The sequence below is a fragment of the Festucalex cinctus genome, chromosome 9 (assembly GCF_051991245.1).
Source record: "Festucalex cinctus isolate MCC-2025b chromosome 9, RoL_Fcin_1.0, whole genome shotgun sequence".
Lineage (NCBI taxonomy): Eukaryota > Metazoa > Chordata > Actinopteri > Syngnathiformes > Syngnathidae > Festucalex > Festucalex cinctus.
Window position 1 is genome coordinate 802,545 of NC_135419.1, and position 27,803 is coordinate 830,347.

At 39.1% G+C, this 27,803-nt stretch overlaps 1 protein-coding gene across 2 annotated transcripts; it reads left to right on the top strand.

Annotated features, from left to right (window-relative positions):
- Positions 1-1,854: 1,854 nt before the first annotated feature.
- Positions 1,855-27,526, top strand: zdhhc9 (zDHHC palmitoyltransferase 9). 2 transcript variants are annotated; one of them, XM_077531464.1, is made up of 10 exons: positions 1,855-2,330; positions 2,480-2,669; positions 12,466-12,626; positions 14,897-15,055; positions 17,360-17,497; positions 17,824-17,870; positions 18,694-18,798; positions 21,756-21,859; positions 23,068-23,200; positions 24,242-27,526. In XM_077531464.1, the coding sequence occupies exons 2-10, from the start codon at positions 2,506-2,508 to the stop codon at positions 24,422-24,424; spliced, it is 1,194 nt and encodes a 397-aa protein (XP_077387590.1). In that variant the 5' UTR covers positions 1,855-2,330; positions 2,480-2,505; the 3' UTR covers positions 24,425-27,526. The 2 variants fall into 2 exon arrangements, with proteins under 2 accessions (XP_077387590.1, XP_077387591.1); XM_077531465.1 differs by having other exon boundaries at positions 1,879-1,982; positions 2,096-2,669.
- Positions 27,527-27,803: the final 277 nt, after the last annotated feature.

A 27,803-nucleotide genomic window follows, 5' to 3' on the forward strand; every position in this document is an offset into this window, starting at 1 on the left:
TTACAAGGTATACGTATGTATATAAATGTATGCATGTCAGAAAAAATATTCCTTTATTTATATAAATAAGGCAAATTATCAGGACAAGTTTGCTGGAGTGGAAGTCTAAATTGTTGTGAGGATCAAAACGAAAACCAGTTCATCAAGATCAGCCGTCTTTGTTGTTTACATTCCACTAGCTGGAACACTTTGTGGTCATAACTTGTGCAATCCATGTGGGACAAATTCTGACTTTCTACTTTCGTGGAATGCAGCACCAGCTTGCAAACGTTACATGACCAAACCCAGAAAACAGGTGAGCCGTGACTGTGACAGTTAATTGTTACTTGAGCCCTGATGTACTGTGATGTAATTTGCAATTGACAGCAAGTGACAGTACCTACAAGGCAAAATGGCTGGCCCCTAATACATAGTAATATTACATTAGCCAGAATACCGTGTTTAGACAAGTAGGGACTCCAATTGCATATTTTGTACAGTATGTGTGACTGTCTTTGTGAATGTTGCTTTGTCTATATGTGCCCTGCGATTGGCTAGTCTTAGTATCGATCTTATTGAGGACAAGCGCTATAGAAGATGGATGGATGGATGGATGGATGGATGGATGGATGATCAGCTTCCTTTTTATTTGCTCATGTAGTTAATGTTGGCGGAGGGGGGTGTCATGGTCTATTTTTAGCATGTGTTCTCTAACACCACAAGGTCTGCATTCTATTAAATTGCTTAGTGTAAGAGCATTAGAAAACACCAGTTACATTGAGCTGTGTGCAATTTGAACCTTGAATAGCAAAACAACTCTTGACAGAAGTATCCTGTATTGTTTTTCAAACAAAAATGATTTGTGCCATACACTCTGGGTCGTTTAAGATATTATGCATTCAGAAAGAACGCATTAATGTGCTGTGTGACTGAGCTAAGCAAATATTGAACTTTCATTGGCTCACTATTAAAGTCACTCTGCAGCTGTTACAATAAATAATACAGCCTTTACAGCTACTGCAAATGACACATCACTGCAGTAAACACGCATCCTTTTAAATCCAACTGCATGTAGCAAGCCTGGAATTTGCGGCATAAAAGAGAGCATACTCAGTAATAAGTGATCACCAACCACGTGCGGCGGGAAATGATCCTGTTTCACCTAATTATTATTATTTTAAAAAAAAATATATATATATTTAAAAAGAAAGAAAAAACGTACACTACTTTAGAAAAAAAACTGAAAAATATTCATCACATATTTTGTCACTAGGCTATATATAGGCCTACAGTATACCTACTTTGACACCGCCTAAAACTAAAACTTCTGCATCATTTTTGATGAGCACTTGGGCTGCACTACTGTATTTTGATGTAGCAATAGTTGGAAAGCTTAGTATTTTTTGAGGTAGTACTTGCTGTAAAAAGTTAGAAAACCTCTGCTCTCGATGGCTAAAAAAAAAAAAGGTTTAATAACAGCTGGGTGGCCAATGGCCATGTATGCTGAGAGGCACAAATTTTGTGCATAATTACTAGTTTAAAATATGCGTTGTCTGTGATAAAACAAAATAAGGAAAACCGATCAACACAACAACAACAATTTACTTTAAGTGCAATGCAAAGTGCAATAATTGCATGTTTGCATTTTGTGAATGACCCATGAACCTTTTGTAGCATTTTTCTTTGTTTTGGTGGGAGTGTTTCTAAATATGTGCCTTGGCTCAATCATTGTTTTAGGAAACACAGCAATAAAGGCATACCACATTAGATTAGCTAATGCATGTGTACCTAATAATGTGGCCTAGCATGTGCCCTTTGTTTCATGTTGCTGTGCAATGTGTATTCACTACTGTATATACCTGTGCTGCCCCTTTAAGGGGAGCCACTTCAATCTAGGCGTGTTTCCTGCTGCCATTGACTCAAACAGCGAATCTGACATCCTGCGGGTGGAGAAGCAGCTCACCAAAGCAGCTATTTTCCGCTTCCACATCGGCACATTTGAAGTATTTAATCTTACATTTTTACGAGGAGGATAGTGATCGTTTACTGATGATTGGGCTCTTTATTTATTTAATTAATTAATTAATAATATTGTTTTTTTCCCCTCAATGGGAAGCTGCTTGCCTGGTCAAGCGTGGACTAGTCAGCCGGGTCAAGGTTCGCTCCTCCACGGGTGGATTTATTATTTGTGGAGAGGCGAAGGGAACATCTGCAGCGAGTGCCCGTGGATGAATGTCTAATCTTCTTCCAGCGAGGGCGTGAAGGAGCCGAGGTTGTTCTTCGCGTCGTCGTGGGAATGAGCTGCCGCAGAAAAAGACCGCAAAGTGGAAATCAACACTGCTGATGACAATGTGACTGCAGCTCTCTTGTCGCTCTCTCTTTTTTTATTTGTTATTTTTTATTTATTTTTTACCCGAGAACATGCAGAAATGTGTCACGTTGCTCAGTGAGTAACATCAGCATTTGATTAGATTTATTATTTTTTTTTCTTAAATATAAGCTGAAGTGTGATCGTCAAGACGCGCCATGTCGGCGGTGATGATAAGCAGGAAGGTGCGGAAATGGGAGAAGCTGCCGGGCAAGAACACTTTCTGCTGCGATGGACGAGTGATGATGGCCCGGCAGAAGGGAGTCTTCTACCTGACCCTCTTCCTCATCATCGGGACATGCGCCCTCTTCTTCGGCTTCGAGTAAGTCTCATGCCATTCAAGCCACCCTTAAATCTGAACATTCTCCCAACATCCAAAATGTTCGAGCCAGTGATGATTCAAAGATGAGGCAAATGTTCCAAGAAACACATTTTACTTGCCCCCAAATTCAATCAAGTCACCTAAGTGGTTAATTAATCACTTTAGTGACTTTCTGGAATTTCTCTGACAAATCTCTAAAACACCAAAGCAATTCAATTTGGACATACACAAGCAATTGGGTTTCACTTAGATAAGCAAACGTTTTCTTATTTACACCCAAAATAGCCCATTACTTTTGCACAGATTCCATGAGCTTGTCTGAGAATATTCAATATTTATTCATATTTCATTGTGCAAAATAACATGGTTAGAAACAACAACAAGATATCGTTATGAGCAACAAATACTGGCATAATATATCAATAAAGTGCAGATGTGCATATAGAATGCCGGTAGTCCTAAAGCAGGGAAGCAGGGTAAGGTATACAGTAACGGCAATTGGGCCTAATTTTAGCGTTTCCCTCCCTTGTGATCAAAATTAGCCATGGATGCATATCTCTGGGGTGTTGTAAGATTGAATCCCCCACCCAACCTTCAACAATCAGCTCAGCAAACTGTTCAGGGTGACAATTTTAAGGGTTAAACCTGTTCAATATGCTTCCAATATAGCTCTAAAAGATTATTGTGAGTGATTTTCATATGGTCTGGGGTGTGGTTAGAGTGACGTTTGCTCCCCAGTCTACTTCGAAAATGGTTGAAGCAGTTATTTGACATGTTAAACCAAGTGATTACAAATCTTTATCTTTGTTGGGTCAAAAGCGATTTAGGCTGGATTTCTCTTATTTTACAAATCAGTTAAGATGCTTCTTTGTTCATTTCTTGGGGTTCCTCCTTTTTGTCACCAAACGACAAATGGATTTGTTGTGCATGTGGACCAAATTCAGTTGCTTTACTGAAGGTTTTCAGGCTGAGCGCTCTCTTTGAAGTGTTAAATATTTAATCGCCTTCCTGTGAGATGGAAAGTCTTGACTTTTATTTGAATATTTCTTCTTCATCCAAAGAAAGTTGAATGATAATATTCTTCAAACATAGCAGAATGCATTGTTGTCTTTAAAAAGATGTGTGGTTATCAGCTGGATTCTTAGATTTCACCCACCTCCCCGAAAAAGAATGAGACACATTATGTAAACTAAACGTCCAAGTTTGTGAACAGAAAGGCCAATTCTTCTTTTGAATCCTTCGATGAAACAAACAGTCTGTAAACCCAGGTTATTTTTACTCGTTTTTAAATATCGTAACAGTTTTGGGCCACATCACATCTATCTGATATGCTTTTTGTCATATCATTCCTCATGGTCCCTGAAGTCATCTGGCACAGGCCTTATCACTGTTCCCAGAGCCACAACAAAAACTTATATGGAGGCTGCATTCAGCCGTGATGGTCCGCACATCTGCAACAGCCTGCCAGAGGGCATCAGGACCGCAGAGACTCTTGATCACTTTTAAAAGGAGGCTCGAGTCGTCTATTGAGTTTAACCTTTAACGGATTTCTCATTTTTTTTGTGTGTGAGATACTTTATCGGTTCATTTCTTTATGGATATACTGTACTGTACATGGATGTCTGTCGGCTACAGTATACAGTATAGTCATCTCACTTCCATTCAACTCCTTGCACAGGATATAAAGTAAATATGACTGATTACTGGGCGGCACGGTGGTTGAGTGGTGAGCACGTCCGCCTCCAAGTACTGAGGACGCAAGATCGAGTCCAGGCTCCGGCCTTGCTGGGTAGAGTTTGCATGTTCTCCCCGTGCCCGTGTGGGTCTTCTTCGGGTACTCCGGTCTCCTCCCACATTCCAAAGACATGCTTGGCAGGTTAATTGGGCGCCCCAAATTGTCCCTAGGTGAGCTTGTGTGTGTGGATGGTTGTTTTTGCCCTGCGATTGGCTGGCAGCCAGGTCAGGGTGTAGCCCGCCTACTGCCTGAATCCGACTGGGATAGGCTCCAGCACCCCCGCGACACTTGTGAGGAGCAAGCGGTTAATTAAGAAAATGGATGGATGACTGATTACTCTTCATTTAAATGTTTGAATTTGTTGCTCCACTGTTTGTCTTCAAATATTAGTTGCATTGAAGGGTCTTTTTATGCAGTTGCTGTTATGTGTTAGCATTAGCATTTAGCTATAGTGCACCAAAGGCATTAATATAGCGGACTGTGTCACTTTCCTCATGTTATGTCTAGATAGACAATAAAATAAAATAAAAAAAAGGGAGTGGTATTAAACATTTTTGTAAAATTGTTCACTATTTGCAAAACTCATATCTCTAGTTTGTGCTCACAAGTCAAAGCAAAACAAAAAAAAACAAAACAGCCGAATGTTGGTTGATATCTCGATCTGATCAGTTGTTTTTGAAGGCACCACTGTATTTAGATTTTACAGTACTGTATGTTATCATTCAAGGTGGATTTATTGGGCAACACAAGTGTCATCGAGTTCAGAGATGTCTTGCAATGCAAAAATCGACATATTGTGTGCAAAATCGAGCCAAGAGCCCCACTGGGCCAAGGACAGTAGAACAGAGCAGACAGTGTCCTCCTGCGTGGCTTTGATCCAACTGCAGGCGAGCCGTCGTCTCGCTTTTGTCAGCAGCTGTGCTTGTAAGGGAACCTCGCTTTAGTTAGTGTTAAATTGTGGCTGGGTACACAAACTCAATTGAGCTATTTGCAACGGATAAACAAAACGGGAAGGTGCGTCCAGGTTGTTTGTTTGCTTTCTGGGATGAATTGATTTCTTTGCAGCTCTTGTGGGCTTTAAATGCTTTAGTTTTATATCCTCTGGCATTATGGCGATCCTTTTTCTTTGGCCGATTACTGATGTCACGTTTCAAGAAACTCGCATAGTCACAAATTTCATACTTACTTGCAAATCGGATCCATCAGTTTTGCCATTTAAATGACCCCATTGTAGCATCTATTTTTATTTACAATTTGACCTCTTAACGGAAACGTCAGAGCGAACATTTCTTGTCTAAATTTTGAAAACGGTAGTCTCACACAAATGCGTACCGTATTTGATTGAACCATTACGCTGTTAGGTCACTAACCAAATGATGAAACCATATTACTTCTCATATTGTAATATACCAAACAAACACATGCACCAACGAAGGTTATGAAAAATAAATTTGGATAAGCATGCATGCATGTTGATGACCACATACAGCTTTTGGCAGACGGATCAAGCAACAGGAGCATGCGTCATATGTTTGATGACTGAGCATATGTCAGGGCGCACATTCTTTTTCTGCGGTCACCTTACGTGCGTGTGCATAAATGTCACTGAGCGGAAGCTCTTGGTGTGTCCGGCTGTCCACTCAGGGTGTGTTGCATGAGGAAAAATGAAGAGGAGGAGGATGAGGCATTCCGAGCCGAGCCCGCAGGGAGGCTGCGGATCTTGTAACAGACACCGGAGCTTCTCTCAGCATCCGACCCCACCCTGTCTCCTGGCCGGCCAATAGGAAAGCGGCGGCCAGGCTTGGCTAATTTCGCACTAACTTGATTAATGCTCCCTTCAGACTCCATGCTCCATTTATCCGACACACATCTCCAACAAGCTTGGTCGCTGATTTCCTTTGGAGGTTTTATTTGTATTTTTTTTTTTTAATCACTTTGTATATGATTTATTTTATTTTTTTAATTGATCCCAGCTTTCCATACTGCAAAGAACACTTACTATTTCTTTTTTTCAATGTGGTTCATATTAACTGATCATTATTCTTATGATGCAACCGCTCTAATCCTATTTTTAATCCTCGAAAAATTCCAATGACCCCGCCTCGCATGTTTTATCGCTCTTATATGGTATTTAAATGTTACATAACCAGCGAGATGGATTTAAACCGGGAGAACAGATTGTATCCTCTCTAGCTTCAGACTACCCACTTTCATGTACTCTGGATTAGCTTTTCAAAGAGTTTTGGAGGACGTCTTCGTGCGAAGATAGTTGCGAGATGGATGAACTGCCAGTATGAAGTTCACAGCATCAGATATTTCACCCGTCTTTGACTAGTTCCAAAGAGCCATGAACGTACCAATTCAGAAGCTGCTTTATTTGGATCCTGTCTTTTACGAACAAACCTTTTCAAAGGCAAGGATTGGCTTTGAGGCAGAGCAGTTCTACACAAGGGTTGGGCACAGTATTGATTATTTGATTCTTCACAGTTGTGAAGGGATTATTTTGGAGAATTGAATGTCAATTAATTAGTGTATGTCTTGAAGCATTTGATGTATCATGAAGTGCACTAGCCTAAAGCACTGATCCCCAACCACCGTTCCAAAGGCCACTTGGTACCAGGCCGCACGGATACTTTGAAAACAAACAAACGGAAGCCTAATTATTATTATTATTATTATTATGGTTTTATTTTTTGGAGTGAAGCATGTTTTGTGACCGGGAATATCTATCTACACCCCACCCCAGTTGACGAGTGTTTAGGAATATTGACTGGCGGCAGCTCTTCGGAAACAGCTGCAGCTGTCAGATTTTTTTTTTTTTTTTAAAAGACCTGTAAGGACAACATCACAGTAGTCTAGCCTACTGAAAATAAAAGCACAAACACGTTTTTCTTTGTCGTGCTGAGACATAGAACCCTTCATTCAATGTTTTTCAGGTGTTAATAGGGATTTAGTAATAGCTTTTAAGTGGCTAAAATTCAGGTCTGAATCAATAATTCTGACTTGATTGACATGGAGTCAAAGGTGAGCGACCTTTCATACAATTACATCTGTCTCATCTGGATTGACTGGCGAAAGTTCTGGACCATTCACTCATTGATTTGATGAATACACTGAATGAATGTAAAGGTTACAGTATGTGGTGACACTGAATTGTAAAGTTCCGTGTCATCAGCATACGTAGGTATGATATGATTTCAGATGTGGTGCTTCATAATCTGAGCTAGGGGCAACATGTAGATATTAAATAAAAGTGGTCCGAGAATGGACCCTTGTGGAACCCCGCACGTGGTCTTTGTTCGCTCAGACTTATGATTACCCATTGATACAAAGTACCACCAAGCTTGCAAGTAGATTTGAGCCTTTTTTTTTTTTTTTTTATGTATATCTCGTCTTCATGTTTAGCGATCTCTTCTCTTGTTTGGGTTTCCCTTGTATCTTGATCTTGGCAGAAGGAACCCTGTGATGCAGGAAGAAAAATGTGAAAAGCTTTAGTACTGAGTATGACTTGCTTAGTAGAAATCCATCTCCCTGAAAAATATATCTTCGGTCCCAGAAATAGTTACAATTGTCAATGAAATGCACCCATATTACTAAAGAACAACTATGACGTTAGATATTAGCAGTTCAGCTACAGAAAAAGAAAGAAAATAGCTATTGTTATCAATCAAGGAAATTAGTTGAATGTCCATTCTTACTGTATCACGGTCCATATTCATGAATTCTTTTTTTTTTCTTCCTGTGGATCATGCCCTCAATTATTTACTGTAGGAAGGTAGTAATTGGTGTCAAGGAAGTATCCTAAAGTGATATATTTTGACTGTTGTTGAGATCATTGTACTGTATATTGGGAAGGAGCTAAGTTTAGCGCTCTTAGCTGAAGTTAAAGAGTCTTTGCTGCACGTTTTTTTGTTCAGCTGAATGATTGTTCAAAAAGCTCAAGCTAACAGACACCTAATTGTCGCTTCAAAATTGGTATATTTCAATGAAACAGCAAAGGTTGTGTGAGGTTTTAGCTGCTGCGAGTACAAAAAGCTCCGCTCTCATCACATATTTACCAAGGTGCGTTTGCGAAGGGACAGTAGAGCTATTTTTTTTTTTTTTCAATTCCAGCCTCTGCCCTAGAAAAGAAGCAGGCAGTCAGAGTGTCCAGATGTTTATATGATGCCGTTGTGTCAGACTCTCGGCCCCGCAGTGCATGTGCCGGCACAGCCAGTTGCATTATGTATCACGTTGCATGCATGACTCTGGCAAAGCGGCCACAGCTTGCAATGATGAAAGTAATAAAGGTTTATGAGCCACTGCGGTGTGACAATGTGTTTTCAACCTTGGTTCACTGAGTGGTTTTAATTACTGATATCCTACCTCATTTTCTATCTTATTTTGTGGGGTTTTATGTTTTGTTTGCAAAGAGAACTGTATGACCAAAGTCCTTGGTGGACACACCCTAACCACAATCAGACAAACACGTGGAAGGAAGGAAGGAGCATGATGTGTCCATTATGGCTTTAATGGCTGCAATATAAACAGTTGATTGCAGGATTTTCAGTAAAGGGGCATCCATTATCTTAATAAGACGCTATTATGTCATACGGACCATATACAAAGTTCAAAACATTGCTTGAAAAAATATATGGTAGGTAGACACACTGTAAATGGAGAATAGGTCCAAATTAGCATTAGAAGTTCTGTTTGTGTGTGGGTGTTGATGTGTAATCCAAGCATCAACTAATAAGTAGCCAAAGTAGTTTGTTACGGAAGCGTGGAACTGCCGATGTGGAGAAAACATGTTTGACTGGCAAACTCGTTCGAACGTACTCGATCAAACATAATTGCAAACTCATTTGAATGTATTTAAATACGTTTGAATCAGTTTACAAACTTGTTTGTTCATATTTGCCAACTCATTCTAAGGAGCTGGCAAATATGTTTGAATGTACTTGTTGGCTAAATGCTAAAAACATAGCATTTTCCCATAATGCCACCAAGGTCATGCCATTTTATTTTTTAAAAGCTGTTTTTTTTTTTTTTTTTTTTTTTTTTTTAAATCATCAAATCATCAAAAATTAAGTAAGCAAACATTATTAGGATTGTCTGCATTAACTAAGAAACAATCTTTACTTCTTTAACTTTGGAACAATTGGTATAATTTAGGTCAAAACAGGGGGGGGGAGTTTTGTTTTTGTTTTTTTTAACTTGCGCATGCCCAAATCAATATCCGTGCCATTATGGGAAAACAAGCCTTGGTTTGTATTAGCGGTTATCCGGCAACGTACAGTTGAGTGGGCAGACGTGGACGCTTTAAAACGCCTCGTTGTTCTATTTCAGCCAGGTCATGTGTAGGCATAAGGATGCGTGACAAAGTAGCATCCATGTTGGACACGAGATTTGAGAGCGGAGACAATGACTTGATTTGCCATTTTGAAGCCTCATTTTCCATACTTGTTTTTGATTACACCGTTGTCGGAAGCGTGTCAAATTGGTTCAGTGGTTACTGTTGGCGATTTCTTTTAACTTGCAAATTAATCTAATGTAAAAAAACAACAACCGGTGAAACATATTTGTGATGTGACGCGTGTTCAAGCTTGTATGTTAAAATGACTCATTGCAAGTAATTTTCGGTATTGATTTGTCACTAAAGACGAAAACTAAGCCCTGAACACGCACTTTAATAAATTGGTGAAATACATCCGCAAGACGAGCGTGGAAGAAGATTCACCGGTGATCGGATCAATAAGCCTTGCAGATGAAATCATCCCCCCTCAGGTATTGAGCGGGTGATTAAGTTCAGGTTTGTTCCCCCCCCTGCTCACTAAATGAGTGATGACCTCACAGTGTCACTGTAGCATCATCAGCTTGCTCCTCGACTGCCCAGGAAGCATTCGCGGCCGGTCAGGAAGCGCATGGATGATGGGAATGGATGATCGCGTGTGACTCCAATGGCCACCAGTCAACTCCGGGCATGACACTTCATCAATTGGCCGCTTCTGACAAATGGCCCATGTGGCATTTAGATGCTCGGTCCAGAGGAAATGACTTGCAATATGTTTGAACTCTGCGGCTTGTTTCCTATCGTGGGGAAATGGAGACGGATCAGACCAGTTGTGCAGGTGTGTTTACTGTGTTAAAAGTATTCTGACATAACTTGTTAATCAGCACGAACTAGTGGATTTTGATTTTCGGTTGCGGTTTTCTGACTATCAGCTTATTTTAATGGCCTTTCAGTGAACCTTTGTTTATTGCAGGGAACACATTCCAGACCCAACCGCAGTAGAAGAAAATCTGCAATATACAGTTGTTTAAAAAAAGTCAAGTTTGAACACGCATCTTTTTAAATCTCAGAAATCTGGCATCGGAACACGGGCGTGTAGACTCGATGTTCACATTTTTTTACATGATCCCGCTCACACCAAAACACACCATTTAAATGTATAGAAAGTAACACTGTATGTACTGTATTGTCTGTATGTTCAATATGGGCCTTAAAGAGGCGGGGCCTGGATGGGTGACACTGGCAAGTCTGCATATGAGTGTCTGGATGTGAGCTTGCCAACTCAGTGGCCTCAATGTGCTCACTGTGTTTTTGTTTTACTGTCCTGCCAGTGTTCAACAAGCAGGTGACAGCATTCAGTTGATCAGCTCAATACATTTTTATCCAAAATTGTCTTAACAAAGAAAATCAACCAACAATATGTTTACGTGGCTCTACTGCAGCTTTCAGTGTTTACATGAATTATGCGGAATCATAAATGCATTATTAGAAAGATTTTTAATTATGATGCAGTGCAATAAACCTTTTGGTTCCAAACATTTACACAACCATATGTGATATATGCAACAGGGATATTGCACGGCACAAATGCAACGTGTTTAATGTCTTGATAACAGTGAGTCAATAATGAGTAATGATGGTACAGGGGACGTGACGATGATTTTATTATTTGTCATGAAGAGGTTTTTAACTGTATCATGAGGTGTTGTATTTAAGAAAATGAGAAATGGCCTTAATGAATAGAACATTTTCAAATTTGACGGCCAGGACTGTTGGACCACACAAATACGGTGAGGTTTTTACATTTTCCATAGTTGTGATTGCAAACGAATGAATGAATGAAGTATTTATTTAGAATGTGATACTTCACAGTAAAACCAACAAACAAAACAAAGTAGTTAAATGCTGAAAACTTTAAACAAGTACAGATTTTTTGCATTTTACCTTTCCAGTCTTTTAAAGTCCCAAATTGATGCTGTTGATAGTGCAGCATCTTCTTGTGCCGCATATCTATTTTATGACATTTTTTAATACTCGCTAGTCTAGCCAGATATTCATTTCTGCGATCGTTAAAATCCTCTCATATTCTTCTCCCCAGGTCGTCACTAGCACGCCCATAAGCCAACACTTCGCTCCTTGATGAACATCCACAATGCAACTTGTACAGGATGCGGCACAAATGCAATATTCATGTAACGTTATGGAAAAATGATTTTTATCTACTTGGGAGGTTGTCACAGTTTTTTTGCACTGTAGCTGCTGGTGTTAGAAAATTGGGAATAAAGTACTCGCACTCTGTATTTCAGGACGGATTCTTGTGGGCAGACTGATGAAAGTAAAAGTACTGATTTAAAATTCTTTACAATGGTGAACGTTGTGCATGTTCTGCTTTTTCTTTAGCTTTTTTTGTGACACTAGGGATGTTAGTGAACTTGTAGTTATACATTAACAGTGGTCTACTTCATTTTACACTTCAATATCAGTTGATTAAGAATGTTAAAATACTCACAAAAAAAAGTGGCCAGCATCCTGGAACAGTTTGTGTAGATTGATCGAGGTTCAACTGGCGGGTGATTTATGCTAATGTGTCCCCAGTCCTGCAGATTGCAGCGTGGCGTGATCTTATTTATACCCGGCTCTGACTTTTTGCTGTCACAAGTTTACGACCTCATGTCCAGAACAGCAGTTGACGAAATGCATGGTCTTGTGCTGTCCTGCCTTTTTACGATCCATATTTCTGGACGGCAGGAAAAGGTCTAATGCGCCACTCCTGCTCTTTTCAACTGTAGGTGCCCGTACCTGGCCGTCCACCTGTCCGCCGCCATCCCAGTCTTCGCCGCTGTGCTTTTCCTCTTCGTCATGGCCATGCTGCTGAGGACCAGCTTCAGTGACCCGGGGGTCCTTCCTCGCGCTCTTCCAGAGGAGGCCACGTTTATTGAGATGGAGATCGGTGAGTTTTAAAATACAGTACAGGGAGTCCTCGAGTTACGTTCCTTCGCTTGCGATGTAAGCCGAATTTCAACTTAAGTCGAATTTCCCCATTAAAGTCAACGTCTAAATCAAAATAATTTGCCTAAAAAATTACATTAAAAAAAGAATAAGATGCTGTCCAAGTGAAGGCCAAGTCTTTGCCGCAATACAAATAGCCTAAATAAATGTATATTTCCTAAACAGTTATTCCAGCCTTGTATGCAGCTGTAAGTAGACATTCTGAGGTCATTTGTTTGTACACTGCCACATCTGCTACAGGTATGTGGTTGTATCTGTTAATATTGAAGTGCTCTGAACAGAGCCAGAGTCTGTTTTTTTTTTTTTTTTTTTTTTTTTTAATTTATCCCAGGTATTTCTTTTTGTTTTCTACAATGCCAATATTCAATATGGCTGAAAATTAAAAGTTAATTGCTTTTAAAAGGGTGTGCTTGAGTTATTATATTTTGTCAATGAAATTTAAAAAAACAAACAAAAAAACATAAACAATATTTTCATTATCATGATACTGTCTGGGCATATTTACCATCCTAAACCAAAATTGTATTTGTAATATAGTAATGACATGCTCGACAAATAAACCCTAATCCCCATCTCTCTGAGCAATTTTATTCCTCACACCCTCGACTGCTCTTTACGACCAGGGACGTAAACCACAAAGCAGGATTTCTGCAAGGGTCCTTATTGGATTCCTGCACCGGCGCACGTGAGGGTGCTCGGTCTTCGTCTGCGTTAAAGATTCACAACGTCCTTCAGCAGCCATCTCGCCTCACAAAAGCAGTCGCGGGTTGCAGACTCGTGATATGGGATGGCTGTTAAAAGGCGAGGCTGAGCCACTCGCTCCTCTGAGGCGGGACAGCTGGAAAGCGACGCCCCACTCTCTCATCAGCACACTGACTCATTCAGCTCACCCCATGACAGAAAATAAAAATCACCGTTAATTATTCTCATGATGAGCTCCTGTATTTTTAGCCCTTTTTAGAAATGGAGCAGAACGTTATGAAGTGATCAGAGTGGCATGAAATGTTCCTGATTTTTATCTAACCTTATTTGATACACAGTAACACCCACAATACTTATAGAATTCCCCTAAATGGGAAAATTCTCAAAATTTGTGAAGATGATGCAATTGAGGAATGCATAGCTGCTGGTGAATGTGCAGGCGTGCTGCTTTGTCAGTGTGATAGCGCATGGAGCCCAGGGGGAAGGCTAACACGGAGTCCGGGAGTAGCATCCTTTCTGAATATGCGATGCCTGGAGGGAGTGGCACACTTCCTGTGACTCAATCACTTCATGTATTCTCTGCTGCTTTGTCCTCCGTGATGCTGCGTTCTACGACACTCCTGTAACATGCTCAAGATGGATAATTGCTCGAGTAAAACTGCTCCGTTCGTGGAGGATGCAGATGATTATGAACAATGCCGCAATGCTTGGCTCACATGCGTTTTCCAAAATGATGTACGAGCACATTTTTTGTTTTGTTTTTTGCCTCAATTACCCTGAAAAAGTAACTAAGTTACTGGTTACTAAATCTTAAAGTTTCCTGTCGTTACTTTACTGCTGATTACCTAAGTACCTAATTAAGATTACAATTGACTTATTAGTTATTGTCATGTGCTGAAGGTTGGCTCCAAAGCGCAGACACAAATAAGATTTGAACTATTTATTCACATTGAGAGGGCGTGGAACAAACTTGACTAGATGAGAAACAAAGAGAGTTGCACAGGGAGACAGTGGTAATAATCCGACAAACACACACACTTCTCAGACCGCTACTACAGACAGCGAATCGATCTGATTGGCTGTGACTAAGATCCTGACATCACATAACATCACATAGCCTAAAACCGGTTGAAACTAGATGCTGTCGCATCAATTCAAAAGAGACACTTGTTACATCAGTACATAACAGACACTTGACCTCACGGTCATGAACCCAAACTTAACCCTGGCGTGACCCAGACATGATAGTTAATGTGGATTTTAAACACAAAAGGGCCAAAACATGCTTTGTGAAAATTAAACTGCAGTAGAAAACTATCTACCAGAAGGTGCTAGAACTGCACCGACTGAAATCAACCTGACTTTTTTTAACAGATGTGCTGCTTTTAATATCATGACACGACGACGCTATTGCCGTTATCGTTACATCCCGACAAATGAATTTCTGACACCGAGGCACCACTGTAGTTGTCATGCTCAAATGATGCCATTTTTTTTTTTTTTGTGCAGAGGCCGCCAACGGCAACGTCCCCAGCGGGCAGCGACCGCCTCCTCGAATCCGCAACGTTGAGATCAACAATCAGATCGTCAAGCTCAAGTACTGCTACACGTGCAAGATCTTCCGGCCGCCGCGAGCGTCCCACTGCAGCATCTGCGACAACTGCGTCGGTAAGCGTCAGCTGATCCGCGTCATTGAAGTGGTTTATTTTTACTGAGATTGATGTTAGGACTCGTTGCTTTTGATCAAAGTGTGGCGAAAAATAGCCAGCGGTGATCTCCGGCGTCCTTTTTTGCTTTCACGGCGGTGACTTCAATTGAGAGCTTTATAAAAAGATTGACGAAAACACAAAGCGACCTTATCCGGCACACAAAAACTACGAAATTGTGATTCGGTTTATTGCTTGAATCATGAGTGCCTTTTTTTAAACAAACAGAAGCACAGTGGACAAAGGAGGCTTTTGTATCAAAGTCGATTTTCATTTCGTCTCCATTTTATTGAGTATATTCAACGGGTGTTGTTTGTATAAATGGATAAGAGACAGATAAAAAAAAAAAAATTGTCATCTTCTACATTCTTACCACTAATTCAATTCACTTATCTTTGCAAATCTGTATACAAAGTGTCTATTTACAGTACTTGACCACCAAAATGTTCTCTTGAGGAAACATTTGCTCATCTCTTTTCAAACTGCACAACTCAACTTAACGGCAATATTATTCTTGAGCCTTCAAGAGTGGAAGTCTAAGCAGTTTATTGCAAATTAAAATGATGCATACCTTTTTAATAAATAGTTATTGACCCTTTAGGAAATAATAAAAATATGATTACTACGCTTCAGGTCAGGGCTGTCTCTATCATAAAACTGTTATTAAGTGTGCAAGCGATCCATTTTTAACTTTCTCAACTCTCATTTAAAGTGTTAACCAGTGAAAATCTCAAAACAAGTCATGATGTTACTCATTTATGGTCATCTTAGTAACTTCCCATTTATACTCCTGTTAGGCTTCTCTCTCTCTCTCTCTCATCTATTTTATTTTCAAATATTTAGAAAAGGCATATCTTGTTTCAGTAAATTGCTTCATGTTGTATTTCGATGTTATGTAGTGTTATAAGGAAATACAAATTCTAAACACAATTGTAAGCAGCCATTAAAATGACATCATTAAATACGTTAATTTTGAACTGCCAATTCATATAAGTATGAATATACATTTAGACCTGAATGTCTGATGCTGCAGATATTTAAAACATGGGGATAAGCAAGATATGCTAATGTTATTGCATTTCAGAATTTGCATGTGTGTTTCTAAAGACGTAGATCTTGACAATTATTATCTCAGCTCGAGTCTCCATTTTCCACTTAAAATCAAAACTACCTTCATAATTACACTTCAACATTTCAAACGCAAATTAGCCTCTCGATGAGTCAAAATGTCATCATTAATAACAACGATTGTTGCTAGTCAAATAATTTTTGCTTTGCCTTCCATGGAGCCTTCCTTTCATTTTAGTCCGCCTTGTAGCTTTGCTGCAATAAAAGCCTTCTTGGCAGAGGAATGAAAGGCGAACTCATCCTGTGCTATAAAACCATCATGGATGTCGACACCCTCTGAAACCCGAGCGTCTGCAAATGAAGCTTATCTCCGACTAACTGCAGCGCCCGGTACCTGCTGCTCGCTACACTAATCTCGTCTCATACCTCGGGCGCAACATTTGCCTCTCGTTTGCCATCAATTGTTTTGAGAGCCCACCCCGACACGAATGTTGGGCCAATGAAGAGTTTATGATTTGGACTGAAAAAGAAAACATCAAGATTGATTGAAGTGTAGACTTTCTGTAAGAGAGTTTTGAGTTCAGAGCCCAACTTGGATGATGTTTTCATTCAAGATGACAACTTCACAAAATTCTACCAAACAATTGCAGAGTCAACATCAATCAATAAATCATAAATCAGATTATAAACTAATCCAAATTCAATTTGTGGCTTTATCGCTTCAGCTTTATATAATTTGTATACAGTATAAAAAAATTCTAATATCTTAAAAATAAAGAAATATATTTATATATATAAAAAAATATATATATACATATATATATATATATATATATATATATATATATATATATATATATATATATATATATATATATATATATTTGATGAATTGATCAGCCCTAATTTTAAAGAGAAAAAATATAGTACCCCATAATATTTTAGTTTATAAAAACATACAGTGTATTTTCTTCTCTTGTCCATGTGGGTCTCTTAATAATCACAGAAGAGGAGAAAAGGAAAAAGGAAATGAACACTAAATATAGACGGACAGTTTCCAGTCAGCAGCTCACAAGGCCATCTTTGAAGGAGCGGCTGATTTGAAAGTATTTTTAACTACCACGTCCTTTGATTGGCCAAAAACTGTCTGATACGCATTCCGCATCTTCACCGTCGTTTTGATCTGTGTCCCCCTCAGACCGTTTTGATCACCACTGCCCGTGGGTGGGCAACTGCGTGGGCAAGAGGAACTACCGCTACTTCTACTTGTTCACGCTCTCGCTCTCGCTGCTCACCATTTACATCTTCACCTTTGACATCGTCCACGTGGTCATGCGTGAGTATCCTGCTGTGAGGGAGGAGGAGGCGTATTCAAGTAAGAAGGAATGTGACAAGACGAGAAGGGCGAGCTTTACTGATAAACACGCGCGCTATGACCTAAATAAGATCTCCTGAGGCCGGCCGGGCCTTGAGGCATAGCATGATGTGCATGTGACAGATTTTTCACTCAAGCTATATGCTTCTTTTTTTTTTAACCCCACGTAGATGATGCACGAGGACAACTTTTGTTTTTCTCCTTTTTGCTGTAGTTTCAGTCGACTTAACAAAATCAGCAGTCAAGTGCAGAAAAAGTTTCACTTCTGTGTGTTGCTCTGTTTACAGGTTCAGTGGATGATGGCTTTTTGAGTGCTTTGAAGGAAACACCCGGAACATATCCTTTTAAAAATTACTGCAGTAGAAATACTGCAGAGGCCATGCAGGAACATGGGGACATTTTTTTGTTTTAAATTGTGGCTGCACTGTAGATGTAATATGTGCACAAAATATCAAGTTGTGGCTACAAAATACTCAAATGCAACCAGTATACGGTGATGCCTTCAGATGACTGACTTAAACAGATTTGATATCCTAGTATGTGACTTAAACTCAACGCTCTTCACAGGAAGCAGCATTTTGGCAAAAAGTGAACAATATAGCAAAAAGTAGCTCTTCATTGCCACTCTGAATTAAAGTTTACTGTCAAAACTAAACATTAACAAAGAAAAATACACCTTGTGTTTCTAAAACACATACATTTGTGTTCCAGTCTGCTAGCTTAATGCTAACAGTAAACATCATCTATGTTGCGCTACGTTAGCTTTTTAAGCAACGAGTTTAACGCAAACAGTGCAGTCGTGAGAATGTGAGTCACAGTCATTTTCTCTATATCCGTCTGTCTGACTTCATTCTGTCCCCGGATGGCCAATGCGGGCACACCAGAAAAGCAACACAACAGCCATGTCAACTCATTCAACGTATCCAATAAAATAGTCTTTTCATTTAATGCCACGTCTGAATTTATGGCTATTTGACCATTGGAGCCTCAGAAAGGAATTATCTCGGTTATGACCTCACCTAGATGTGCTTTTTGTTGACCATTGCTGCCGTTAATCATATTACGCAACCACTCGGCCATTTTGTTGTCCCTGACTGCGCGCGCTGTTTGAGTGTCAGGCACAAATCATCTGTTACTATTTCCTTAACTCAAATCTCACCGTGCTGGAGGTGCTGGTGTGTTTTTTCACGCTGTGGTCAGTGGTTGGCCTGACCGGCTTCCACACTTACCTGATCTCGCTCAACCAGACCACCAATGAGGATGTAAGTCTCCGAAATGCAATACACCGCTCAACTCTTATTGCTTGTCACCAGTGTGATCCAGTCAAACCACCTTTGACCGCACGTTCACAGTGTGACAATGTGCACCTTTTTATTTACATTCCACACAAAGAATGCGTTTACACGCTCGGCGCTTCGAGGTTCATTTTTGCAGTCTGCCTGATGATGGATCATGTGGTTGCATATTTTATAGTCATGCTTGAGTCTTTGAAAGACTTTTTCACTATATATATATTTTTCAGATTAACCCAATAATTGCTTTATTCATAATAACTTAAATTAGAAAATGGAAAATATTAGCAGTTTAAACTGGAAGCAGAAAAAAAAAATGAAGATTTGCTTTTGAGTTTGAACCCTTCAAAATTGTAAAAAGTCTACATGACATTTTCTACTAGAGGACACAATCGGGAGATGAGATTCTTTAAGCACAGGACATTTTTTTTGGATCACATTAAAATTTAGAGTGTCAGTAATGGTATCTAAACTTAAGGTCAAAATAGAGACAGTTTGCAATTTCATTTACGTTGACCTCATTGGAATCTGATTGACATGCTTTTTGTTGTGCATTTGAATGGTGACCAACATGCATACTGTATATGTTTACAGTATATACATTTAAAATGACCATAATAAATTTAGTTTAACATTTATATTCACATAGTTTTACTGGATATAATATTATATATATAATATTCTCATTTGTAATATATAATATATAATATGACTTTGTAAAATACATGTTTCTTTTGGCATAAACAAAATATACTAATGAACCTACTGTTTGTTTGTTTGTTAGTTTTTTTTACAGTGTAGTTTTTTGGGTTCATTGTTAGCAGGCTTTACAAACTCTAATCTTAAATTATTGTAACATCAAATTGGGAGCTAACTGGTGAGATTTAAAGACTCAATCCGGTGCGTGTGTGGCTTCATGCCTGGAAGGATAAACACTGACGAGGCATAAACACGGCCACTGAGCTTGTTACCATGACGACGGCACAGCCTCTTTCACAAGGACGAGGGGGTCGGCCAAGTGTGGCTTGTTAATCATCAATCAATAATCGAAAAATAGAAATAAGAGCTCAAAGAATAAACATTTAGCCAGTTTACTTCTATCTTCCGCCATCTTAATGAAGCAATAATGTGCACTTGAATATCTATTTTTGCAAGGCCCTTTAAGTTTGATTTGCCCCGCCCTGAGCACTTCATTCACACCGAGACCGTGAGCGTCTTCACGAGCGAGCGAGATGAGATTGCCAGTGGAGCAGCTGAGTCATGTGACAAATTGGCCGCCAAGCACTTTGAAAGCTAAAAAACAAAAAAGCCCGAAACAAGCGGCCGGACACGACCTGGCGATTATTTAAAAAAACAAAAACAAAAAACCCATCAGCAGGGAAAGCGTCGTCTCCTCTCGTTGAAGTAGAACCGTCTGGTTTAGGACATTTAGAAGACGCTTATGTGGAGAAAATGGGGAGATGTATTGATTGATGGAGTAGGGGTGGGACAAACGATCAATACAGCTAAGTGTGTCTTATCTGTTGTTATACATTATTGATAGACTGCAGTTAAATATGCAAAAATGTTTTTTTTCTTTTTTCTTTTTATGGGTCAACACTATTGATCCTTGAGATGGTGTTTTTCCAATAAAGTAAATGTGTAGTATTTGTATTTTTGGGGTAGCATTATGTTTTCGAAATGATTTATTTCACATTAGTTAGATTTAATTCAAAGTTAGAAAAAATAAAAAAAGTGAATAGAAAAACAACCCAGTGTAAAAAATCTACACACCCCTGTTTAAATGCCAGATTTTGATGACATGAAAAAATGAGACAAGATAAATGATTTCAAAACTTTGTGACCTTTATTTACAACTATTTTTTTTTTCTCACTTATTGAGAGAGGAATGTGCAAACCATCTTACATTCAGAATCAACCAATCTCATTCAAACTTGTATTAATTGCATTTAAAATGCCTATGATTAACTCCAAATAAAGTTCAGATGTTCTTGTGGGCTTTTCCTGTCTTTTTTTTTTATTTTATTTTTTTAATTGCTCTTTAGCAGAAGCCTGAAGGTTTTCAGGTCACTACTATGTACAAAATGCATATGAGAAAGAAAAATGAAGCACAAATTAAGACTGTTTATATGTCAATAGTTTGTGTAAATGTAGCTAATGTGACTTTCAGTAAGTGTATACTGCACTATAATGGTAAAAAAATGGTTTTAGTAACACTCAAAAAAGATAAGTTGCTAGATGACACTGTTTGAAAATTCTCAATGAATTATTGAATGGGCTTCCACATGCATGTTTTTTTTTTTTTTTTGCAAACGTAGCATTAAAGCAGGAAGTCATTAAATCCTTGACGAGATCCTTTTTAGTAGGTCAAAGCCGAGCCTCTGGGAACAACATCTAAAAATAGAACCCTGCTTTTGAATAAGGTATAAGCCCGGGGAAAATGTTTGGAAACGGGCCGCCGAGCGCCGCTCTCCGTTTTCGTGAGGTGTCACAATTCTTCAATCAATGGTTTTGCTTGATTGATAGATTTTTTTTTTTGGCTTATAATAAACTCCCGTTTATAGCGGAGGATACGTTCCAGACCCACCCGTAGTAGGCGGAAATCTAACAAAAAAACAACAAAAAACTTTTTCTGTCACTTTTTGTGGGTTTCACAGAGAATCAATAATTTATGCCTGTGAGTAATATGATATGCTGCTCCAATTGTTTGTGTTCATCCTTCGACTATCCATGCTAATTGTTAGCAATTGTTAGCAATTGTAGCATGTCTTTTTCATTCCAAAATAAATGACGGCTCGTGTCACGTAAAAATTCGTAACTCAGGTCACTCGTCATATCGCAATGCACCATATCATGTGACTCATTAGGCGTTACGAAACTTCAGGTATGAAATATGTATTTATTTGATGTGTTATGTGTCCTCACAGATTAAAGGATCCTGGTCGGGGAAGAACCGGGTGCAGAACCCCTACAGTCATAAGAACATCTTTAAAAACTGCTGCGAGGTTCTGTGCGGGCCCACGTACCCGAGGTGAGACCCAAGACGATTCACGCTGCCGCACATGCGTCATGTTCAGATTTTGCACGATTAAATGTCTTTGTTATTGTTCATTCCTCTGGCAATGGCGGTGATATGTCACACTTATTCCGTAGACTCAGACGAGTGACTCATGAGCAGCTGACTAATCTTGAATCGGAAATTTTATTTTTATGGGTCCACATGCCTCCATATTAAAAAAAAAAAGCCTCAGATAAAAACTGAAATAATGTTAGCCTAGCATAGTTGTCCAAAGAATTTTTTTGCTTGCTACCACAACATTCTCATTTTCTTGCTCGTAGTTGTGCTTTTTCTTTATATCAGGGAGGATTGTTAGTTATTCAGGTCATTGTAATCGGCAAACGTTGAATCGAGACAATTGGACCCTTCTAGGTTGTTGATTTTTTTTCTTTCTCCTGAAAATATTTAAAATTGACTGAGGCTAAAGTTAACTTAGTAATATATTAAAGAATTTTTATCTTTTCAGAATAAACTTGTAATATTATGAGTGTTATTTATACAAGAAAAGTACCCATTATTTTGAGGAAGAAAAAAAAAAAGTTAATGTAATAAAGCATAATCTGTTTTGGGGGGAATATATTTTTTTTTTCTTACAAGAAAAACTGTCATGTTATCGCAATAACATTTAAATATTACTTTATTTGTACAACTTTACTCTTATGTCAATATTTTTTTAATCAAAGTACACCTTTATCTCAGTTCATTTTTTATTTATTTTATTTATTAAAATAGCACTGTATACATATTTTGCTATGTTTGTGTTCAAATATCCATTGCTTCTAAAACCACAACTCTCGATGCTAACCGTTAGCATTTTGCATTATTTGTTTGCATAGCGAGCAAACTCAAAGGCTAAGGCATGGTTGTTTAAAATACATAATGTGTAATTAATTTGATGTTTAGTTTGACAGTAGCAGCTTTTCAGTATTTTTATTTAACTGCTGCTATTGTGACGTGAGTCAAATTGAGTTTACTGCTGCCGTACAGTACTCATATCTCAAGTTTGCACTTGCAGGTCAAAGCAAATGACGGCCTCATAGCTTCAAAATGTCATCAGTCGAGTCACGTTATTGTATGCATATTTCTGTCCGACATGAACATGCAATTCTGACCGAGTCGGCCGCTCGGTTCGACGCTCGTCTGGCTTCCATCTACTGACTGATGGCTGTGTTGCTCCGTAGCGTCTTGGACAGGAGGGGCCTGATGCGCGACGATTCGCCCGTTTCTGCGTCGTCTGCTGCGCCATCCTCCTCTTCCTCCTCCTCTTTATCCTTTTCCAACAGCAGCAAGCCAGCACCAGCGACTGTGACCACTGTGAGCATAATGCGCACTCGCACACGTTTACCCTCCCCCACTCACACATCCACCCCAGTAAAGCGCCTGAATAGAGAATGTAACATAAAATAGAATCTAAAGCAATAACAGGAAAATTTGAGGTTTAGAGAGAGAAGGAAAAAAAAAAACGTCCTCTGACAGTATTGACGTGACCTGCTAATCCATTTTGTGCACTTTGTCATTCACATCTGTCACTGAACAACTTAATTTGAATGAAACCATTGTTTGAAGCAGCCCTCGAGATTTTAAGCAGCATTTTTGTGCAAAAAGTAATTCAGTGCAATTAGTTGCAATTTGACCCATTTCCTACTCATAACTCAAATTTCATACTTGTTGAAAAATAACTTGAAAAATTGTTCAAAATATATTAAGGGTATAACAAAAAATTGAGTTTGCAGTCAGGCACCCATTTTAGGGATAAATAAAGAGTGAGTTAACATTATGTATTTTTTTTTAAATTAAATAACAGTATTATTAATATCGATTCTAATTTCTTAATCGATTTGATTTTGATTCACAAGTGTTCAGTTTGATTCGATTTCAATTTGCAAAGCCCACAGAATATTGCGTTCTATTGCTATAAAAACATGGAACTTACCAAAAGAAAGATTTGAGTCTCTTCTTTCATCAGGAAAAAAAAAAGTTTATTTCTATCTGTTTCCGTTTTGCAGCAATTAGCATTAGATTATCGCTAGGTTTCATCATTATTTACAAATCTGTTTAAAACTGTGGGGGAAAACAGCTCTGTTGCAGCATGGCCCTGCTTGATCTCTTATACTCTGCTGCCAGTTGCTGGCCGTTTTTGTAATAACTACCATTGCCATTATCATTCTCTTCAGTTCAAAGGCTGCATCAAAACCTGTATGCTCCAGCATAAAAAATGTAAAAAAACAAAACAAAACGTGTAAATCCGTCTTTGGGAGCATGGTAATTTTAAAAATAGAACGTATTTATACGTTTTTTTTGGGGGGAGCAAATGAGTTTAATGCATCACTGATTATTTGTTGTCTTTGCTTCCAGAGAACGACGGCGCCGCTCATCCCAAACGAGCACACGCCCGACGACGCCAAGCCGAGCATCGACGCCCCGGCGGCGCCTGGCCGCTCCCCCGAAGACCACCTTCCTGCTCCTTCCTTCATTCCGCCGTTGGCGTCCCCCGAGACGGACGCCGAGGCCTCCGTCGCCAAGGACAAGAACCACTAAACCGCGTTCCTCCGAGTCCCGCCCGCTCAGGAACTCTCCTGATCCCGCGAGCCCGACTGCTCGCCGGTGACTCCCGTTTCTCTCCTTGCCCTTTCATGCAAGTGACGCGTCCCCCTTTGAGGGATCGAACGGAACGTCGGCATCTTCCCGTCTCTCTAGCGTTTGGCTCGGCAAGCCTCACCGGGAGGGGAAAAAAAAAAACGTGTGCATGACAAACAGACAAGAACTCCAACGGGATGACTTTTCTTCCAAATCTTGTAGGAACTTTTAAACGTGAGCGGCCGATATACTCCAAGCAAGTGGCCGGCAAAGACGTGTTTTGCTTCTCTACATGTGTAAATTGTCGTTCATTACAGTTCCCCTTTTTTTTTTTTTTTTGGTTGTGCAAACGTGACATTGCTCTATGCAAAATCGTCGAGGCTGGACGAGCGGTTTTGTGTTCTAACGGCTCCGTAAAGGCAAGTTAAACATCCACCTTGTATTCTGTTAACTGCTGCATTCGGTACTGTTACTATAGCAACGGAAACGTCCTTCCCTCCCTTTTTCTATACATAATTGTTCAAGGCGTGTATAATATTCAAGTGACACTCGCTTTACGAAATATCTTCACCGTGGGGCGTCCCGCCATTTGTGTGTGTGCGTGTATATGCATTATGCAGGCATGCGTCGATGTTGTTCTTAGACCCGAGTAGCAATTGTGCCTTATTGATGGACGTAACAGACGTCTGCCAGCAACGTGTTAAATACGAAACGCCAACAATTAAACTTTAGAAGGCATGCATATGCTACTCGCAAAAATGTAGGGATACAGAGGTGCCTTGAGATATGAGTGACCCCTTGAGTTATGAGCTGTAATCCGGGCTGATTTTTTATTTATTTTTTCCTGTTGAGCACAAACTTGAGAGATGAATGCTATTTCGTGACAGTGTATATAATATACAAGCAATGTTGTCTTAAGTGCAGCCCGCTAGCTTAACGCTAACATAGCATATAATGGAAACTGCCATTGACATCATAGCCACCGTTTTAGACCCATCTACTGACATTTGAACACAAACGGTATAGCAACATACTGTATTTAGACAGATAATATAACAATATTCACTTGCATATATTCTTTATCATCTATGAATAATGATACAAAATTTTATTTATATAAATGCATCTTACTGAGTCAGTAGCAGTTCAATAAGTGCTATTCTTCATTTGTTTATGTATGACGATTATACAGCTTGTCGGTTGCACACGAGGAGCAGCACAATGAAATTAATTGCAGCATTAAATCATGATGCACAAATGGTTCCATTTTTTAATAATCTCTTTAATTTACACTTTTTTTTTTTTTTAAAGTCCAGTCTAGACTATTTTTCATTATTAAAAACACAACAAAGCAAAAACGTTTGTGTTTTCTTTGGAACGGATTAAAGGCATTTCCATTCACCTCAATGGGGAAAGATGATTTGAGAGCGTTTTGAGTCACGGGCGTAATCACGGAATGAATTCAACGCGTATCTTAAGGCACCGCTGTAAACGGCTTTTGGGCGACATTTCGGGAAGAACTGAAAAGAAAGTGCACCTCTGCTGACGACACTTTGAAACTGTTAACTTCAGATCAGCGGCCACTTGGTCTTCGGAAAGTTCCATTCGAATTGAACCAGGAAGTTTATTGGGCCAGTGAAACGACTCATTTTGCAAAAAAATGTACGGAAACACTAAACAGGTTTACACTGAAAAGGTTTACTGGTCAAATTAAGTTCACCGGTAAATGTTTTTGTAAATTTAGCGCATTTTAGGTTGATCCTGAAATTTCCCTCAAAAGCAGAACTTTTTGCGAATAGACGTATATTAGGTTGAATATTTATTTACTTTCTTGCTGAGTCACCTCTTCCAAATGGCTGTGTGTGCGTAGTGTAATATTGACTACAAACGACGGACATTTGGCATTAAATGTCGATGTGGAGATGAAAAGTTGACTCGACTTGATCCGTTCGCCCGCCAGGTCGGAACGGAACCGAATCCTCCTCAACTCTCAGCAAGAAAACCAAAAAAATATGGAATATCTTGCGCTAGTATTGCTTGTCCTTGTAATTTTCAGCAAAAAGTGCTCAATCTCCCAATTTGTAATTAGTGCAAACTTCATTTGGACATGCAGTAAGTGAGGAAAGCAAAAAAAGCCATTGTTGAATTGTACATAGATTTCAAAATGTGGATGTTGTGAAAGAGGCAAAAGCAGTATATGGTTGATTTTTATTTTGTGTGTTCCCGAGCGCCGCCTGAAACCCAAATATCACACTCGAGCCAATCGTCCCCCGAGCAGTCGACACTCTGTTTCTCCTCTAAGGAAAAAAGAAAAAAAAAAAAGGCAGCTCACGTTAATGTCTTTTCATTTGCATCGTTCCAGTGGAGGTTGGCTGGTGGCCGTCTTTTAATGCAGGGAATAAAAACTGAATTAGGCAAGAGACGAGGCTGGAGTCACTGGAGGGAAAAAAAGTTGAGCTCATTTTTGGTGTTCAAAACCATGTTAGCGAGTTAGCGATCGTGTACGGTTGTGTTGGTTGAGAGAAAGAACAAGTGTTAGTGAACTATAACGTGTGTTAGAAGTGATAATTATCGGACGCTGCCAACAGATTTGGTCAAAAGTGAGCATTTCTAAATGTATTAGTCGTGTCGGTTGACTTTTATTCTGGCCAAAGTGGAGAAGGAATTTGCTCATTTGGGAGATGTGGACATTCCTGGCAGCTGTTTTTCTTTATGATGTGTAAATGTTAAGGATTGAGGACGGATATTGGAGCCGTTTCATGAACCCGAAAATGTTTCTTTTCACTATATGAGGAAAAAAAGAAGCAGTGTGGAAAAGGGTGAATGTATGCAACTTCTATTTATAACAATATCCAAGCAGATTTGTTCCCTTTCAATTGTATGATTTTTGTTTTGTTTTGTTAATTTGCCATGCTCTGATATACAAAATCTATCTATGACATCATGTATACAGTACTCTTCATTTATGTTCACTTTCTGTGATTATATATGTATTTCATTTTGTTATTCCACTTCTTTTTACATGATCAGTATGTCTGGTAAATAAACCATATTGTATTATTATTTGGTCTTTCGTAGTGGACATTTTCAAACTCAACTTTATTTTCAAAGCACTTTTAAGTGTAACATTTAAAAAAAAAACACACACAAACATAAGCTGTAAAACAATTTGAATGTAAAAGAATAAAACAAGTGAAAAACAAACCCTAAAAGAAGTGCCAAGTTGACAGGCGAAGTTTCAAAATTCCTTTTAGACGCGTTTTTAAACATGGACAGTGACTTTTGTAAAGAAGATAAAAGAGTCCTAAATTTGTCCTTCTTCTTTCGTTGTTCTTCGATG